This window comes from Urocampus carinirostris, chromosome 14 (assembly GCF_059441175.1).
Source record: "Urocampus carinirostris isolate Australia breed hairy pipefish chromosome 14, RoL_Ucar_1.0, whole genome shotgun sequence".
Lineage (NCBI taxonomy): Eukaryota > Metazoa > Chordata > Actinopteri > Syngnathiformes > Syngnathidae > Urocampus > Urocampus carinirostris.
Genome location: NC_142362.1, coordinates 733,142 through 752,420, shown reverse-complemented (window position 1 = coordinate 752,420; position 19,279 = coordinate 733,142). Strand labels below are relative to the sequence as shown.

The window sequence follows — 19,279 nt, the reverse complement described above, 5'->3', positions numbered from 1 at the left end:
TCACAAATTTCTGATCATTCACTCACAATGTTAGTGAATTACGGGAATCAACTTGATTTTGTCCGTAAAATGATTTGCTAGTAGATTATTTTATGGTTCGTAAAAACATGACAGATGGGATTTTATGAGAATCTAGCTAAATATCTGACCAAAACCAAAACATTTGGTCCTTAGGACCGATATTTTGGATTTGAGCCACTGTTTTCACAAAAATCATTGATAAACAAGTTTAACATTTGCCGAAATTTAGTGACCAGTACTCTGACACCAAGTCAATGGGTTTGTTTTCATTGACTTCCTGTCTTTGGAGTTGGTTGACAGTCTATGGTCCAAAGAAACAATGCAACAGACTGATTAAGGTTGCAGAATAGTACCTAGCTAAAACCTGACCAACTGATAATAAATTTGTACTGAGTAGAGAAAATCAACACAGTTGGTCGGTAACTTGTAGATGTCGGGAGGGATTTGAAAAATTAGTTTTGGCTTAAGCAAAACGGCAACTCAAAACAAAGGGGATCAAGGGGACGAGATCTGAGTTAGGATGGAAGACCTGAAGTACTAGACTTCAGAGTCCGGGAGGTCAAAGGAATCTAGGTGGGCAAAACTAAGGAGAGGGATCACGAGGAGACGGGACGCTCTACCGAGCTGATATTCTTCTGAGATTCTCGGACCCGCTTGACATCAGGAGGATCCGGTATGGCCGTACCTTGACTCAGAGAATCCTTGTACTGTATCTGCCAGTTTCAAAACCAGCACACAAGTACAAAGTCAGAGACAAATGTCACAAATTTATGATCATTCACTCAGAATGTTAGTGAATTACGAGAATCAACTTTTTTGGGGTCCGTAGATGATTTGCTAGTTGATTATTTTTTGGTTCGTAAAAACACGACGGATGGGATTTTATGAGAATCTAGCAAAACATGGACCAAAACCAAAACTTTAAGTCCTTAGGACCAATATTTTGGATTTGAGCCACTGTTTTTACAAGGATCCTTGATAAAGTTGAACCTTTGCCGAAATGTAGTGCCCAGTAGTCTGTCAATAAGTCAATGGGTTTGTTCTCATTGACTTCCAGAAAAGGCACAGTACCCAGGTAAAACCTGACCAATTGTTGATACCTTTCTACTGGGGAGAGGAAATCAACACAATTGGTCGGTAACTTGCTGTAGATGTCGGGAGGGATTTGAAAAATTAGTTTTGGCTTAAGCAAAGGGGATCAAGTGGAAGAGATATGAGTTATGATGGAAGATCTGAAGTACTGGACTTCAGACTTTTAGAGGGGAGAGTATTCGATGTGGTGAAAAGGAGATAGGATTCTCTACCGAGCTGATATTCCTCTGGGTTTCTCGGACCCGCTTGACCTCGGGAAGATCGGGTATTGCCGTACCTTGACTCAGAGAATCCTTATACTGTATCTGTCCATTACACAGGTAGAAATGCAAAGAAAATCTAACAAATATGTCCAATCATTCACTCAAAGAGTTAAGGTCGATGTCAATAAGGGAATAGACCTTTTCCAAAAAGATGATTAGCTAGTTCATTATTTTATGATAAGGGAAACCTTGATCGGTCTAAATCTAGCTAAATTATGGACAAAAACCTGTTGGTCTCTGAAGTTCATTTTATATTCTGAAAGAGGTGAGTACTCAGAATATCTAATGAGCCATCTCATATATATTGACATGGATTTAAACAAAAAAATTGTTTTCCAGAAATTTGTACTTGAGAAGGGTTATTTCTCAGGCCGGAGCTTTGGTTTCCTCCATAATCCTTGATAAACAAGGTACACCTTTACAGAATTTAGTAACCGGTAATCTGTTACTAAATCGAAAGTTTCATCCAATTGACTTTCTGTGTTTGGACTTGGTTAATAGTCTATTCCCCAAAGACATAACGCCAAGGACTCACTTCAGATCCAGGATCTAAAACCAGACCAACTGTTGATACCTTTGCACTCAGCAAAGGACATCAACCCGATTGGTCTGGAACTTGCCGTAGTTGTAGGAAGATATTTGAAACAGGCGGATTAGTCGGGGATAAATACTGAAGGGATTAAGTTTCATCAAAGTCAGTCCCAAACAAAGTCAAACGGTGATCAGGGGAAGAAAATTCCGAGTTAGGATGCAAGATACAAAGTACTGGACTTCAGAGTCCGGGAGGTCAAAGGAATCTAGGGGGTCAAAAGTAGGGGCGGGGATCACAAGAAGACGGGACGCTCTACCGAGCTGATATTCTTCTGAGTTTCTCGGACCCGCTTGACTTCGGGAAGATCCGGTATGGCCGTACCTTGACTCAGAGAATCCTTGTACTGTATCTGCCAGTTGCAAAACCGGCACACAAGTACAAAGTCAAACACAACCCTCACAAATATCTGTTCACTCGTTCCCAACATTAGCATTCAATTTAATTTCAGACAGGTCCAGTTTTGGGGGGGATTTGAAATCCTGGTCTGGACTGGGTTAATCGGTAAATAGTGGGAAAGATTATTTGTTAATACCTTGTGCAAACCAGTTTCTGGGAAGGTCATCCTTTCCAAAATAGGTACCGTCCTCAAGAATTTACAGATTATATTACACAAAATTGTTTTTCTGAGGGTAAAGAAACCATTGCTTATTTAATAGCCGGTAGTTTTAAGGAAGTCCTTCCAATGACCTGAGTGTATTCAGACCCCAAAAGTGCTTAGCCACAAGTTAAAAGTGTTTTCAGGGGGATTCCAGGAACCGGTTTGCAAAACCCAAGTTTGAGAAAATCCCAAGTTTAAGAGGGTGGTGTATTAATATGTCAAGGGAATAGTCATTTTTTGGGGGAGGGAATCATGAAGGAGAGGGATAAACCAAGGACTCAAAGCGAGTACCGTGCTAACGTTCTTCTGGTTTCGGCTAACTCGCTCCATCTCGGGAGTTTTGGGCAAATCCGTTCCTCTTCCCGAATCCTCTTTGTACTGAATCTTTTTGGACGGGGAGGGCCAATAAAAAAAGCAAATAAGAAAACCGTCGGAAAATCTTCAAACCTTTCTTGTCAGATTCAACCGGTTTTAAGGACTTACCTCATCGATGAAGGCTTGTATAGATGGACAATATCAGTTATAACATTCATTTGCAGAGTTTCCTCAACTTGGGGGTTTTAAGCCACTGGCTGTATTTTTAAGCCCCCTTTTTATACCCAGCCAATTATTCTTTCATTATTTCCTAATCCAAGAGAATAATTGAAAAAACAAATCAATTGAGCTACAAGCTTAGCCAGGGAACAAAGAAAACACCTAAGTCGAGGTAACGCATTCTAACCACACCGTATGAGGTCAGGATTAGCCAAAGGTTAGCGATGCTAATGCAATGATATCGTCGTTTACATAGATGACCGGATGCACTAATAATTTGAAGAAATAAAACATAGAAGTGGAGGTACGGCAGTATAACCACAAGGTATGAGGTCGATGTCAAGATTAGCCAAGGGTTAGCGACGCTAACACAAGGATGTGATTATTATGGAAGGAAAACCACAAGGATGAACGGATTAAGATCTGGTTAAAGATGATCGTGTTATGAGTCGGCGTGAAAATATAAAAGGATGGAGTAGATACCAAGCTGAAATTCTTTGTATTTTCTTTAACGCGAAGAATTTCAGGAGTGATAACGGCAGACCCTTTGCCCTGTATCACGTGTTTTAGGTCAGTCTGGTACCGAAGCTACGAGGAGAAAAGACACACCGTTAAAGGAAAGAGAAGACACGATAAACATACCAACGCTCACGTTTCATATAAATAGCCAGTATTTATATATGTTAACGATTAGCCGTATTTTCACGTTTTATATAAATAGCAAGTATTTATATAGGTTAAGGATTACAGTCCATCTCACAGACCTTAAAGTGTCTCCCGTCCCGTTTGTTCTTAAACCCAAAAATCCCCGTTGTACTCACAGTACTGAAGTTCTTTTGGTTTTCCCGAACTCTCTGCATCTCAGGGGTGTCCAGAACCGGGACGTAGTGGGACATGGTCCTCTCCGCATCTTCTTTGTATTTAATCTGTTCAAAAAAAAAGAAGGAAAATGACGTTCTAGTTTTGAGTGGCGAGCCAAGATTGAGACTAAAGGATTTTATACGATTGACACATAATGCAATGACGATTTTCACTGAGTGGGCTTTAGTTCAACGTACAAGGTCAGGGCAGGCTGTTCGAAATGCATCATATTTTGTCTAGTTCTGTTGATAACAGGAGGCGTGAGTGTGCTGACACAGAATGTTCCAGACATCGGGGCGCTGTGTTGTGAGAACGTTGGGCGCAGAGCAACAGCTCGGCGCGCCCACGGGAGGAGCCGAGGCGCCATCGTGCGGGACACGCGGGCCAATGAGAGAAAGCTTTTTTCTCAAGAAACGAGCGCGCATAAATTGTTGGGTGAATGTAGGTTGCGTTTGGGTAATGGAGTCAGATAACTCATTCGAACAATTTGGTAAACGCTACATTTTGATAAATAAATTCCAACAAGACCGAGCGGCGTCCACTCTACCTGGCTGACGATGTTCTTCATCTGCTGAGCGTGGAGGATGTCCGGAGTGTCGATGACGGTGGTGTAGCTGGCTCGGTCCATCTCGGCTGTGTGCTTGTACTTGGTCTGAAAGACGGGAACGTTTGAATGCGCGATACGGATCCATTCCGGCCTACGCTTCGTCAGTGTGGCACTGAGGCACCACAGTAGGAGACAGGAAGAGGTTGCAGAGGGTGACCGACACCGTACAAAAGATCACGGGCAACCCAGCGCCTTCCTCAACTAAGATTTATAATTCGGTGATGTCGAAACAGAGGAATAGGCGTCATAAAGGACATGACTCACTCCAGCTTCCGTCTGTTCGACCTGCTACCCTCTGGCAGGCGATAGAGATCCATTCGAGCCAGAAAAAAAAATATTCAGAAACGGCTTCTTCAATAAAGCTTTCACAATACTTGAATGTGCACTGAACTGACATCATTTGCACAGGGCGTCATCTGGGTGTCATTTATATTTGCACTGCAAATAACCAATCTTCTGTTAAGATTGAATATTTATCATTGATCACTGTTGTGTAAAATAACATATATTTTTCTTTGCATATTGGTAATTGTACTACTTTTAAATACTAAATCATATATATACATATATATATATATATATATATATATATATATATATATATATGCACTATTCTATGATAAGGCGACCCTGGCTTATGATGTTTTCATATTAAGGTGTGGAGTAAGACGTTTTTGGGCCTTATCTTACGTCTTTTCTGCACTGTACAACATCTACAAACAAATGATTTAGCACAGCCATATACTTGAAAAATTGTACGTCGTTGGTAGGTCTCTAAGATACATGTCGTCTCTTGGTGCATGTCAAAGAATTCTGGTCCGCTTCTCATTCGTGTCACAGCATTCGATGTGGTATTGACTGAACTATTTCCCACAATGCCTTTATCTTCATTCAGTTCAGAACCTCCAGTTCTTTGTTAAGACTTGGCAAGTCTATTCCATATTTTCTTGCACTGTATTTATTGCCTAGCGGTGCCAAGACCGAAGCAAAAATATGAAAACCATGGAAACAAAGCTCGCGATCAAAAAAAAGTGTGAAGAAGGCGCATCGCATCGCATAGTAACCATTGCTAAGAAATATGGCCAAACTATTTGAAGATCTGGAAAATTATAAAGAATAAGCAATTAAGTCTTCCAGGGACATGACAATTCTTGCAGGTGGTAGTTTTCAAATCAGTACTCATTCCCATCTACTGTCACCTGCTACTCTAGTTTGCCAGCTACAATCAAGTCACACTAAATGGAAATAAAATCCCATTTTTCTTTTAATCGTATGCACGTATATTACACATACGTCGTCATTCCTGTATGCTATTTTTGAGTGTTTATATAGGGGTTCCGGAGCTCATTTGGACGGAAGGATTTAGGGCTTTACTGTATTAACGCGCGTCGATACGATTCTGACCTGGCTGAGGATGTCGGTGGCGTTCCTGGCCCGCATGAAGTCCGGCGTGTCGTTGGCGAGCGCCACCATTCCCTTGCCCTTAATCTCCTGTTCCAGCGACTTCTTGTACTCTTTCTGCGGGGAGAAAATGGACTGGCTAGCCAGGAAGTTTTCCAGCGATGAGGAACGGAGAAACCGGTGGGTACCTCGCACAGGATGTGAGTGGCGTTCCTTGCTCTCAAAAGATCGGGAGTTTCTTCCAGCACCGTGAGCCCTTTACCCTTCACGCCCTCTTCAAGATCCCTCCTGTACTCTTTCTACAGGAAAGAACAAATCCGGTGCAAAGTCACTCAGTCAAGTCCAATTTGGACCTTGGCAATAGATGATTGGAAGGATCCAAAAAGCGGTAGGCGCATGCAGCTGTAAGGGAAAGAGGACGGTGAAACGTGGATGCAGAATCCGGAACGGGGTGACGTGCAAGTGGAACAGTGACGGGAAACGTCAACCGACAATCTTTTGCTGTCCATGTCAAAGATAGCGGTCCCCGTCCACCGGGCCACGGACCGGAAACCGAGTCGTTTGGGACGGGACGGCACAGAAAGAAAACGAGACTTCTATTCTCGGTCCGTGGCACGGAAAAGGTTGGGGGCCACTGTGGGAGAGGAAAAGGGCGGGCTGCGTAACAGTTTGACCAGATCGAAATCAGCAGTGCGTAAAATCGGAAGACCGCAATATAAATAAATGTAAAAACATTGAAAAATGTTGTCGCGCGCATGCCAGGCCAGTAGGTGGCGATCAATCAATGCAATCTGCAAGTCTCCTAAACTCACTTGAGCGATATTTTTTTAACATTATTGGTTTAGAGTACTGTAATCCCTCGTTAATTGCTGTTAATAAGGACTAGAATCCCATGTGATATGCAAAAATGGAACGTTGCCCCCCCCCCCTGCTCACAGTAATAGTTGACTGAGGATAATGGATTGCGGCCCCACATGCGCTGTTCATTTGTGGCGGAAAGAATGAAAAAAAAAAAAAACAGCCGCCACGCATGATACACTACTTTGGAATATTTGACTGGGAATAATGGATCGCTGCCAAAACAGTCCCGTTTGTTTTAGGCATACCACAAAGACCCAAACCACAAAAGAAATGTGCTCTAAGCACCAGAGATAACAGATCCCCAGTCACCGTTCATGGATGGCAGAATATTTTTGAACCGGCGATGCAAAGGGGCGCCAAAGCGAAGTAACGAGGGATTACGGTATAAGGTTCACGCACTGCGACTTCATATCTAGTGGAGTTTAAGTGGAAGTTACCAAAGGAAGGGAAAAAAAAAAAGAGAATTGGGGAGTTTAGTGCATAGGAAAAGACATCACTCACAAAAAAAAGAAGAAGGGGCGTGGCCGTGAGGTAGTACGATTAACTGGGGTGGGATTGGAGGGATTGGGGTTCCCGGGGTTACCTCGCTGGCTATTTTGGTGGCGTGTCTGACATGTATCATGGCGGGCGTGACTTCCAAGCCCGACAGGTTCTTTCCTTTCATGGTCTCCTCAAAATCCTTCTTATAATCTTTCTAGTGGCCGCAAACAAAAGACACACACTCAAATCACAGGCCGCCGCTGAAGCCGCTTCCTTGTGTTGGTGCTTGCATGGGGATAATGGATTATCATGCACCCGTCCTTGCTGCTAGGAAAATGGATCATTCTAAAATAATATTTCTCATGATTAGACATGAAAACATCAAAATAAAACATTGTCACTAGGGCTGCAACAAACCATTATTTTCGTTATCGATGATTCGGTTGATTTTTTGCCACGAATCCATAAAAAAGATCATTTGAATGTCCTCCTCTTAGTTCAAATATCGAAGTACATTGAAAACAACAGAATATTCTATAAAAATAATCCCAGTGGAAATTGACGTAAACCCATTTCTCAATGATAAACATCCCGTTATATATTTTTTTTAACTTTATTTTATTTACTTCTTTTCTCTGTACTTCTGCAGCACTTTCTGTTCCCTTGAAAATGCTTTGCTTCAGTCAAACACTATCCAACTTTCATGCCAATTTGAGAGTCACAAAGTAATAGCGTGTCCTCTTATTTGCATTGATATTAAATGGCTCGCCAATCACGTGATACAACAAATCCGCAAACCAATTCGATTATTGATGAGTTGTTGCAACCCGAATTGCAACCCAATAAACCATATTATATGTATATTGCATTAAACAATATAAAATGCCTTAACGATGGTATCCTTGTCAATTTTTTTTTAAAACTCCTCTAACTAGAACGGAATATGGCGACAAAACAGCCATTTAAACTTTCATGCCAATTTTGTTTGTAGGGATGCAATGTTCAATTAAAAAAAAAGGGCGCTCTCTGCCTGACCTAAGTGGTACTACAGCTTTCAGCGTCACAACGCAATTGCGGGTACTCTTATTTGCATTGATTTAGCATAATAAATGTCTCATCAATCACGTGATACAACAAGTCCAAAACATAATTCGATTATCAATGAGTTGTTGCAACCCGGAATGCAAACCATATGTATATTGCATTAAACAATACAAAATGCCTTCAAATAGGGTGTATCTTTGTCAATAATAAAAAAAAAACCTCCTCTTACTATAACGGAAGCCATCGAAAGCCTTATGGCGGAACCCTTTGCGGTTCCGTGTTGCGGGGATCACGGGGCAGGTGTTACACGGCAAGAAGACGCTTACCTGGCTCTGCATGTGTTGCGCCTCTTTGGCCGTCACGTACGTGGGCGTCTCAAAGTCCAGCATGGCCCTGCCTCTCTCCTTCTCGTACTTCTCCTTGTACTTCACCTGTCGGACAAAATATTCAGCTCGCTGATACTCTTTGCGAAACGACCGTAGTGGGAAGTCATTGAGCACTAAAGCGGAATGTTTTGCATTTGAAGAAGGCGAAAATCAAAAGCCTACGTCCCTGTTGTAGGGCAAACGATCCCATTCGGTCTTCTTTTTCTCCTTTGTTATGTTGGGCGAGGACTGGAAAGACCTTACCCCTTTTTTCTTTTCTTTGTCTTTTTACCGGATTATAGTACCCCACGTGTCGGGACTACATTCTCCCCTTCCATTTCTCCGTTACCACGGGCATAACTGAACAGTGGCGTTTCACCCCTTTTGAAAGAACTGGAAGAGGCCAGAATCAACGTTGGCATGACCAGATTTAGAAGGCGAGTGATACCGAGGGACAAAACAGGAGCGACTGACAGTAACAGAGATCGACGAGCCGTCGCCCGCTGTTAGGTGGCTAACAGGAAATGCTAGAGAAGAAAACAGTGGAAAAAAATGAGATGCCAGGATGACTGAAGTCAGTGACGTTCGCTCGCATGACCGGCCGCGGGAAGCGCGTGACACTGAAATACGAATCGGCTAACAGCATCGATAACGGCTAACAATGAGCCCTAACCTGGGGCTGAGAGGCTTACATGAGTGACTAGAGAGAGAAAAAGTGAAAAAAAAAGCAGAAGATGCCTGAATCAGGAACGCTGGTGATGTTTGCTTGTATATCCAGCTGTGTTAAGAGTGACACCGAACAATAGCAGTTTGCAACAGGTCATAGACAACAGCCAAGTGACTCATATGAATATCTAGAAAAGGAAACCATGGGGAAGAAAAGCTATTTCCACAAAATGGTCATTCGGCTTCCGTAGTCACTGTTGTAGAATATAAACTTGCATTTGTAGAATAGATTTGCATACATTTGTTCAGGAGACTTGCTGACATGTAGAAGGACTTGCGTACAGTTGGGAGAAATTTTGCCTACATCTCGGGAAGGTCTCGGCGGACGATTTAGTATAAACAGTCCTCCTTAAGGGAGGACAAGAGATAACGGCAAAGGGCAAACTGACCCAAACTTAAATACATTTCCAAGAATGGATGATTACGGAACCCTGGGCATGTACACATGAAAGGGTGTAGCGTGAAAGGGACGGGGCTAAACCGGTTACACGTGCTGTGTACGAGACTTACGATGCTCTGCAGTTCGGAAGCCTCCTTGTGATGGAGCTGCTGGAGCGTGTCGGGAATGTGGAGGTAGTGACCTCGACTCTCCTCAAACTTCCTCTTGTAGCAGTACTACGACGCAATCCAAAATGGGGTTTGTCTTTGAAGTTTTTTTTAGTGACGGCGAATGAAGGCCGTGGCCTCGGTTAATAATGGATGGGAAATGGTGACGCCGTCGGTGGGTGTTAACAGATCTAGGGCCGTTTTTGTGAACATCAACAAGCACCTATATAATTATGACTGCGGATCTATGTAGGAATGTCCCGATCCATGTTCTCTCCCAGCTGAGACCGACTGCCTAGAAAAGCTATCCCACGCATACAAATCTGGGCTTCAAATTGTGAATCGAAGTCACTCTCACATTCAGCCGAAACAACAGCGCGGTTTCCCTCTTTGATGTTTTAAGCGCGGGCTTTTGAAGTCAACGACGGCAAGAGATTGAGTAAATGAAAGCAAGCGCGCATGTGGACTCGAGTTTTTGCGAGAGAGGGAGGCGGGGATAGCCGGGTTCAGGGGGTTGTAGTAGTTTGCTTTTTTTTAAATGCACACATACACACATATACACACATATATATATATATATATATATATATATATATATATATATATATATATATATATATATACAGGTATATTATTGTACCATTTTTTTTACTACCAAGACATTAAAACAAAGCCTAGCGTCTCCTGGACGAATTTGAACGTGGTGTTGCTGAATAAAGAGCGTTCCCTCTCTGCCATATTTTGTCTCTGCGTATATTTTGGGGGCGACGCCCAACAACGTCCTCTCCAAAAGTGTCAATGTAATCTCTGCAGTCCTTTGAGACATTTTTGTGATTAGGGCCAAACAAAGAAATGGGGCTTGACTTGAACTGTATTGAATCCCACTTTCGAGTGGAAGTAGAATGTTGGCAGCGAAATTAAATTGAAACTATTTGAACGCAACACCAGACCAATCAAAGAGACCCTAAAAATCCTGTATTTTTTTCTACTTTAATTTCAAGCTCCCTGGAGCGCGCGTCAAACGAACTGCACCGTTTCGGCCACGATCCGTTATCCCCGATTGAGTATCGTGAGAGCGAGGGCGGAGAGAGCAATTGTGTTCCGGTCTCGACCGCACTAAAGGTATGACGTTGTTTATCTTTAGATTTCGAGCTTTCGGACCGATATCCGAAACCCGTATCGCATCGGGACATCCCTAAATACTTTAACAAAAGTGAAGGTTGAAAGAAAGCAAGCGCTAGTAGTACCAGAGGTGGAGGATGAGTGGAGTATGGATCACAACCAGATGAAGTTACAAGATTTACAGCAGGGGTCTGAAACTCACGGCCCGGGGCCCGATGGGGCCAATGAATGTTTGAGGCCCCCGCCTTAAGGTGATAGTTTAAGGGACAGTGTGTATGATTTTCCCACCAGATGTCGCCGTATTCTGTCGTGCCACTGAAAAAAAGGGTCTGAAAGCGCAACGGAAGGACCCCAAGTGACCAAAACGCACTTGATTCCTTTTGAGCAGAAGAGAAATAAGAAAAGAAAAACAAAAATAAAAATGAAAAGAAACAAAACACAAAAAAGGAAAAGGGAAAAACAAAAAAATAAATAAGATAACTCCAGGAGCAAAAGAAAATGAAAAAAATTATAATAGTAAAACAGAAAAATGAAAAGAAAAAAAGACGAAAAAGTAAAGAGAAAAATGAAAAAAAAAAAATTCAAAAAGTGAAACAAGAAAAAAAAAGGAAAATAAAAACTTAAATTAATAAGGGAAAAAAGGACAAAAAAAATAGAAAAATGAAAAAAAGAAGACAAGAAGTAAAACTCCGAAAAAGAAAAACTAGAGAACTTTTATTTTTTTGTCTTTTCTCTCTTGAATTACTTTCTTTTCATGATTCCCTTTCTCTTTCTTTGTTTTCCCTAATTTGCTTTTTATTCCCCTTTTCCTTTTCGGTTGCACGACAGCGACAACTAGCGGACAAATGTCAAACACCGTTCCTTTAAGAAGAGATCCGCTTTTGCGGAAAAGCCCGTTCGTCCCGACCCTAGCTTGGGCGGCCCGCGACTCGTTCGAGTCCCGGACCCCCGACGTGACGAGCGCGTCGTCCGTCCACCGGGGGGCGAGGACGAAAGGGCCCGGGATATCTTACGTCGCTGGACAGCCTGCTGGTGCTCAGGCCGTGCTGCATGGACAGGGACTCGGCCATGTCGGTCACGGGCTTGTGGAGCTTCTTCAGGTCGCTTTTGTACTTGACCTGCAAAGGAGAACGGGGACAGGTTTGAATGTGGCCCAAGGTCGTTTAGAGGGCGTTCGGACGGCCTCACTCACCTCGCTCGCTAGCGTGTGCGCGTCCTTGTAGGTCTTGTAGACTTTACTCTCCTTCATGTCGTACTGAGGTCTCTTGCCCTTCATCTCCTTGTCAAACTTCTCCTTGTACTTCAGCTAATGGGCGGAGTCAAAGCCAGAAGGTCAGGAAGAGCCATCGTGACCAGGGCCGATGAGACCCGTGATGGAAAGCGTCGGCGGCTCGTGAGCGTGTCGGTCGCGCGATCGTACGTGAAATCGATGCAGATAAGAGCGGCTTAAATCTTTGAAGATGATTAACGTTACAAATGTGCAAATGATATATCGTATGCTTAAGAATGAAATGAAATGATCTGCATTTCTATAGCGCTTTTCAAGTCAATGACTTCCCAAAGCGCTTTACAATGTGCTCCACATTTCCCAATAGCCTTGCAGCCATGTTAGGCGCTAACCTGCTTATTGGGTGTATTCAGTGTCTTACCCAAGGACACTTCCACATGTAAGCCGGGATTCGAACTGCAATCTCTTGATCCTAAGCCAAGCGCTCTAACTACTGCCGCCACTTGTGTCCCTTGTGTCATCATTATTAATTTGCTTTTTACTTGATTTTGTGAATTTTCATATTCTTTTCTCTGTATTTTTGCAGAAGAACGTATATGGGCCTGGCTCCAAAACATACGCATTTCTTTTCATGACAAGAGTTGACACAGCGTTTTCTCATTCGTCTCTCATAGGCATCAGCTTTTATCCCCTCTGTTTCACGTCAGAAATATCAAGTATTCTCCAAAATGACGCGATTTCCCCGAAGATAGTCGGAGAAGTTGTCTTGACCCAGCCGACTTCCTGTCCGTTTCGCAACCTCCAGCGTTTTCTACTCAAACCGATGTGATGACGACATTTTTTTTTCCACAAACTCCCAGCGAGCTCCGCCGGCAGCCCGACGCCCACGTTTAAGCTGACACATGCTTATTTATCCACAACAGTATTTCCCTGGCATTTTCATGTTCCTTTGTTAACTTTCTAGTGTTTGACTGTTTCATGCCAATTTTGTTCGTCATGATGCAATGTTCAATAAAAATAAGTAAGATGCTTTTACAAAAGCGGTCTCAAGACGTTCTCTTCCAGACTAAAGTGGTACTCCGACTTCCCAACGCACTTATTTGCATCGATTCACGTGCTAACCGGCTCGTAAATTGCGCAACGCGATGAACAGATGAGGTCATTCATTGCCAACGCTTTTCATCATCGATATCGATGTCATCGATTCGTTGTTGCAGCCCGAAAGGAAATCGGAAATCCGATCGGTCGAAAAAAATAATCGACCGATTCTTGGATTATGAAACTAATGGTTAGTTGTAGCCCTATTGTTACTTATAATTTCGCAGACTAAACACCAAATTGTCTCATATATAACAAATATATATATGGGCAGAGTTATTTTGGTCTTTATTGGACTCGTCTCTGTCAGAAACGATTTTCCAATAAACTGTGGTAAGACAATTGTAACGGCTGTGTGGAATTAGCATCCCGAGCACTTTTTGTTTTGAACGGCGATGTTAAATCATGACGGTTGAACAATTCCCTGTGAAATGATGTTGTCACATTTTCACACGCTTATCCATAACCTTGCAAATTTCACCACGGCAAAGATTTAACATGAGCATTTCTGAGCATCGCCGTCTCAAAAGTTGGGAAAAAACAGCCCTAATTAGCTCAAAGGGGGAGACCCTTTTTCATTTTGCATTTCTAAAATAGCAACTTTGCCTGATGGCTTGACAAAGGGCTAAAAAGTAGTTTGAGAGTTGGTAAAAAAAACAACTAAAAGGGACTTAATAGCTTGCTAAAAAAGTAAAAAGTCAACCCAAAACCAGATGGCAAGCTAACAAAAAGAAGAAGCTAGATAGCTAGCTTGAAGGAGGCCAACATTTTGCTTGATAACTAGCTAATAAAATGTTAGCTAGATAGCATGCCGAAAGTGTAAATAGCTACCAAGATAGATTGCTAAATAGATAAAAAGGTAGCTTGATAGATAGCTAAAAAGGAACAAGTGTAAAAAAACTAAAAACTCAAAGGGAGCTAGCTAGAAGAGTAAAAGGTTAACTAAATTGCCAGATTAAAAAAAAAAAAAAAAAGCTAGCTAGCTAAGGATGCCAAAATCTAGCTTAATAAATATAAAAAGCTAGCTACATAGCCTGCTAAAGAGCTAAAAAGGTAGGACGATATCTCACCACAAAGCTAAACAGGTAATCAGATACCTAGCTAAGCAAAACATTCTTTTGCTCATTGGCTTCATAAAATTTGAATTGGATTTGAGTTTGTTATAATTCCTGTAAAATAAATCAAAGAGCAATGAACAAATACATAAATTCTCATTCTACTCTCCTAATGACTTCAAATTAATGATCAATACTTGAATACATTTTTCTTATATCTTATGTTATTTCTATGTTGTTACAATTTTATTACCGCGCTAATTGATAAAGAAAAAATAAAATAGGGGTTAAATCAACTCAGTTAACCCATTAAAAAAATATGACCCAGCATTGGTGACACCTCAACTGTCCCTTAGGGGGCAACAATGCTAAATAAAGGAAATACACAGTACTATTCTTATCATTAAAGATTAGCATTAGCATGTCTGTTGCGATTTCCCCCTTAGCACAAAGAAAATCTCAAATTGTTTACACTTGTTGCGGTAGTGAGAAACTTTGAGATTTAGCATTTCTCTATTTCCATGATTGGATCTCTGAATTCTGCAGGGGGATAGGGATACATTTATAGGAATGAAAATGGAAACAGTTTCCTGAAGCAACAAGGTAAGAAATGCGAATGCTATCTAACATCGCTCTCTCAAACTGTAGTTTGCATCATATGCAAGTTGTTTGTTTTTTGGGGATAACGTCCTACTTGATTATCGTTATTTTATACAACAATGTTCGGTGTGAGGTTGGGAAGAGCAAAGTGGGATGAATGTTTGGTGAATGTTTTCTTGACTTTAGCCAACTCCCACGAGGGGAATATGGCTCCCGTCCACGGATACATCGAAAATCATATTGAAAAGGGTGAGTATGAACATTTCGGTCTTAGAAAATTCATTGTAGTGAAAAGATGAGTGACAAGCTAAAGCGTGCGTTAGATAGCAAGGGGCGGGGCCTCGACTTCCTTACGTTACTGTTCATGGCGCTCATTTTCTTAAGGTGGCGCATCTGCGGGGTGTCGTAAGAGGCCATCCCGTGGGGGGAAGGTACGGCCTGAAGCCGAAATGCGGCCGCAAAACAGCAAAGGCGACACGGATGGATGGAGAAGCGCAAACAGGGAGACCACAAGGATGGATGGTCAACACGGAGAAGACATTTTGGACACAATTAGCACAAAGAGATGGAAAGAAGGATGGGATGGACGGAACAGGCGGCAGGACAAAAGCTTTTGGGCGAGCTGTTCTACGGTCCTCTTTCAGTTCTCCCTACCTGACTGTTGAGCTTGCATACGTCCGTTGCCAGCTTGATGTCCGGACGGAAGACCAGAGAACCTCCCCGGCTGGCCTCTTCACGGGCTTTGTTGCGATAGCCGATCTGACCGTCGAAGGTAGCGGACACGGTTCGACACGCTTTTTTGACATCCCGATGGGAAAAACGACAAAGAAATGGACTCTTACGTCGCTGACGAGTTTGGCAGTCTGCGTGGCCTTCTTGATGTCCGGTCTATCCGCCACAGAGGTGGTGTAGTGAAGGTTGGCTTTGGCGGTCTTCTTGTAGTCCAACTGAAAAAGAAAATCCCCTCCTGTTACGCGATGTGTGGGGGCACCGTCTTTGCTTTGTGTTTTTCAGATCTCAAAATTTCTGTTCTGGCAATGTTGCTGCCACGTCTTGGGTTGGAAAGGTTGCTCCGCGACCTGGTTCGGCCCATCCACCACGACCTAGCATAAAAGCACCCTCTTCTGTAGACTATTTTGCTGACTCTTTTTCAGCCATGAGTTGCACACTCCTACTAACTGGTATGTTGCTAGGGCCAGGCCCTGGGGCAGGTCAGACAGAGGCTTCTGTACATGCCACAGGTAGGATTCCCTTTTGTTAAGTACACCGAGTTAGAGGGGGTATACCACCCTTGAACTTTTAAAACAGTACAGTCAGTGACTGGTTGCTACAGGTGGAAAGTTAGCACCTTTGCTTCTTAGCTGTTTTATGAAATCCTTTGGTTAGGCCACACTAAACTGTGGAAATTTGGAGGCCTGCCTCACTGAGATAAAACAGTGGATGTCACTCAACTACTTGCGCCTTAACTCTGAAAAGACCGAAATGCTAGTTATTGGTCCATCTAAATGCCGTCACTTGCTCTCAAAAACTGCTCTAAACATTGACAAATGTAAGATAACCCAGAGTGACTCAGTCAAAAATGTAGGTGTCATATTTGACCCCGATCCGTCTTTTCAAACATACGTGAAGAATATTACTAGAACAGCTTTCTTCCATCTTGGCAACATTGCTAAAATTCGTCCCATGCTGTCTCCGTCGGATGCGGAGATTATAATTCATCCTATCTCGATGACTGTAATGCACTACTCTCCGGTCTCCCGAAGTCCAAAATCAAGAGCCTTCAGCTGGTACAAAATTCGGCAGCCAGGCTATTAACTAAGACAAGAAAGTTTGACCGCATGACCCCGATTTTAGCGAACCTTCATTTGCTCCCTGTTAGCTTAAGATGTGATTTGAAGGTTCTGTTGGTAGTATACAAAATCAGGCATGGACTTGCTAACTCATATCGTTCAGAGTTAATTTCAGTGGAAATGTTTCAATCTAAGCTTAAAACGCACTTCTACTGTATAGCATATGAATAACCTATATTTTATGTTGACAATATCTGTGTATTATTTGGCCTCACGTAGGTTTTAGGATAAGGCGTAATAATAGTCTGTAATAATAGTTTGCAATCATCTGTGGTCTGTGCAGCCCTTTGAGACTGTGATTAAGGGCCAAACAAATAAACATGACTTGACTTGACTGTTACAGGTTATTTAGACACTGATCAACCTAGGCTTCCAAGTTGTAACACCTCCATAGAGATTTACTCGGTACTAAACCGTTCCTTTCCAGATCAGACAAAAGAACTGGAACTCACGTTGCTCTGTTTCTTGGCGACGTCCATGGCGTGCTGGATGTCGGGCGGCACGCACATGTTGTTGTAGATGGACTTGCCCTTCTCCTTCTCGAACTTGGCTTTGTAAACGTTCTGCGCGACAGGAGCGGAGCTCAACCGAGGATTCGGGAGAAGACGGCAAAGGAGACCGTACCTTGCTGACGAGTTTGTTGATCTCTTTGCTGTGGACCGTGTCGCGGGTCTTGGGCATGACGGTGAAGTCGCCGGACTGCATTTGCTTCTTACTTTTCGCCTTGTACTTGCTCTGTGGGAAGACCAGTACCCAGGTTCTCATGGGCACGTTTCTCCACAGTGGGAATCGTACTCACCTCAGAGGATAGGTTGCGGACTGCCTGGGAGTGGAGGATCTGAGGTGTGTCTGCCACGGGGATGTAGTGGCCCCTTGCCTTTTCGTACTTCATTTTGTATTTCAGCTACAGAAGGGAGAGTCGGGACCCCAAATCGTTTGAAAAATCTTGAAATCTTATTTATGATGTGAACATTTTTTCCCAAAGTTGAGATATTTCAGTTTTAGGACTGTCCCTTTGACCAAGCAACCAGCGACCAACACTCACCTCACTGGTGATCTGCGTGTTCTTCTGGGCAAGCAGGGTCAGTTTGTCATCCACCACAGGTATGAGACAGCCCTTCAAGATCTCCTTGTCGTACTTATACTCGTACTGCCAAGCAAAAGGTGAAGGGAAAACATCAGACGGTATTGTATATTCAAAACATTTTTAAAAAAGGAGTGAAAACTCACGTCGCTCTGCTGTAACGTGTTCTTGGCGTTATTGAGGAAGTCCGGCCTCTCTGTGGTCCACATCCACCTGAACTTGGTAGCCTCGTACTGCTTCTTGTAGTCCAACTACGATGTCACAGTGGATTACAGTGTAAGCTGTTTTTTCCCTTTAACGACACGTCTTAGATCAGTTTTTAGGTCTAGTCTATCAGTCACTCACGTTGGTGATGTTCTTGTAGGCCTCCTTGGCGGCCCGAATGGAGCGGGCTTCGGGATCGATGTTGATCTGGGCCTTGTGCCTCTCGTACAGTTCTCTGTATTTCATCTGTGAACCGACACGGCATTCGTCAACGAGACCTTCTCTTTCTCGCCTTCGGGGTTTTACGGCCACCTACATCGCTCGTCATATCCTTGACTTTCTTCATGAGGTTTTGGTGCGGGGTGTCGTAAGGCAGCGTGTAGCCTTTGGCCTTGTTCTTATTGTATTCCATCTTGTAAACGATCTGCGGGAAAACAAAAGCCAGAGTCTCTGGAATTCCTTTCAAGAGACGTATTAGAATATACTCTTAAATGAAACCTACATCTCCGATCTTCTTGCCACGTTGGGTGACTTCATACTCTGGCGTATCCAGGATGGTGGTGTACTTGTCCTTGTCCCGCTCATAGATTTCCCTGTAACGCCACTAAAGCAGTAGAACATGGAACAGGTCAGCATCGTGGACTAACTGGACTAGCGTTTGGAGTTAGACTATCAATTTGTGGTGTTTCAGGGAAGGACAAACATGAAAAGTGTCACGATTTCTTCAGGACAATGCTTCTCAAACTACAAATGTTCCTAAGTTTTACAACGGTTAGCATCGGCACAATTTTAACACAGCGCCGGTTATATCATTTCCCAAAAATATTTTTTTCTCGTAAGTTTGAGAAACATGACGTCAATAGAGAAATCATGTATGAACTAACGTAGACGACAATCACAGAATGAAAATTACCAAGCTAGGATCATGCGTTTTAGAAGACATGCGTGAGACGAGTGAAGGTTAGTTTGCAGTGATAAGCGATGACCAAATGCAATGTCTTTGCCAGTTTCCAAGGCGGGCTGGGAAGCTGCAGGAGTCCAGAGGTG

The 19,279-nt window shown here is 42.9% G+C and overlaps 1 protein-coding gene across 1 annotated transcript in view; it reads right to left on the bottom strand.

The window, feature by feature from the left end:
* Nucleotides 1-19,279, bottom strand: part of neb (nebulin) — a 114,546-nt gene that overhangs the window by 13,198 nt on the left and 82,069 nt on the right. The window contains exons 108-130 of the mRNA XM_088352382.1: nt 18,735-18,836; nt 18,549-18,656; nt 18,374-18,478; nt 18,175-18,279; nt 17,990-18,094; nt 17,744-17,848; nt 17,569-17,679; nt 17,397-17,507; nt 15,937-16,041; nt 15,749-15,853; nt 12,306-12,419; nt 12,127-12,231; nt 9,956-10,060; nt 8,681-8,785; nt 7,414-7,524; nt 6,158-6,268; nt 5,973-6,086; nt 4,509-4,613; nt 3,922-4,026; nt 3,584-3,688; nt 2,858-2,950; nt 2,225-2,317; nt 1,326-1,418 (exon numbers count right to left, since the gene is read on the bottom strand). Coding sequence (XP_088208508.1) covers nt 1,326-1,418; nt 2,225-2,317; nt 2,858-2,950; nt 3,584-3,688; nt 3,922-4,026; nt 4,509-4,613; nt 5,973-6,086; nt 6,158-6,268; nt 7,414-7,524; nt 8,681-8,785; nt 9,956-10,060; nt 12,127-12,231; nt 12,306-12,419; nt 15,749-15,853; nt 15,937-16,041; nt 17,397-17,507; nt 17,569-17,679; nt 17,744-17,848; nt 17,990-18,094; nt 18,175-18,279; nt 18,374-18,478; nt 18,549-18,656; nt 18,735-18,836 — 2,421 coding nt within the window. The remainder of the gene's footprint in view (nt 1-1,325; nt 1,419-2,224; nt 2,318-2,857; nt 2,951-3,583; nt 3,689-3,921; nt 4,027-4,508; nt 4,614-5,972; nt 6,087-6,157; nt 6,269-7,413; nt 7,525-8,680; nt 8,786-9,955; nt 10,061-12,126; nt 12,232-12,305; nt 12,420-15,748; nt 15,854-15,936; nt 16,042-17,396; nt 17,508-17,568; nt 17,680-17,743; nt 17,849-17,989; nt 18,095-18,174; nt 18,280-18,373; nt 18,479-18,548; nt 18,657-18,734; nt 18,837-19,279) is intronic.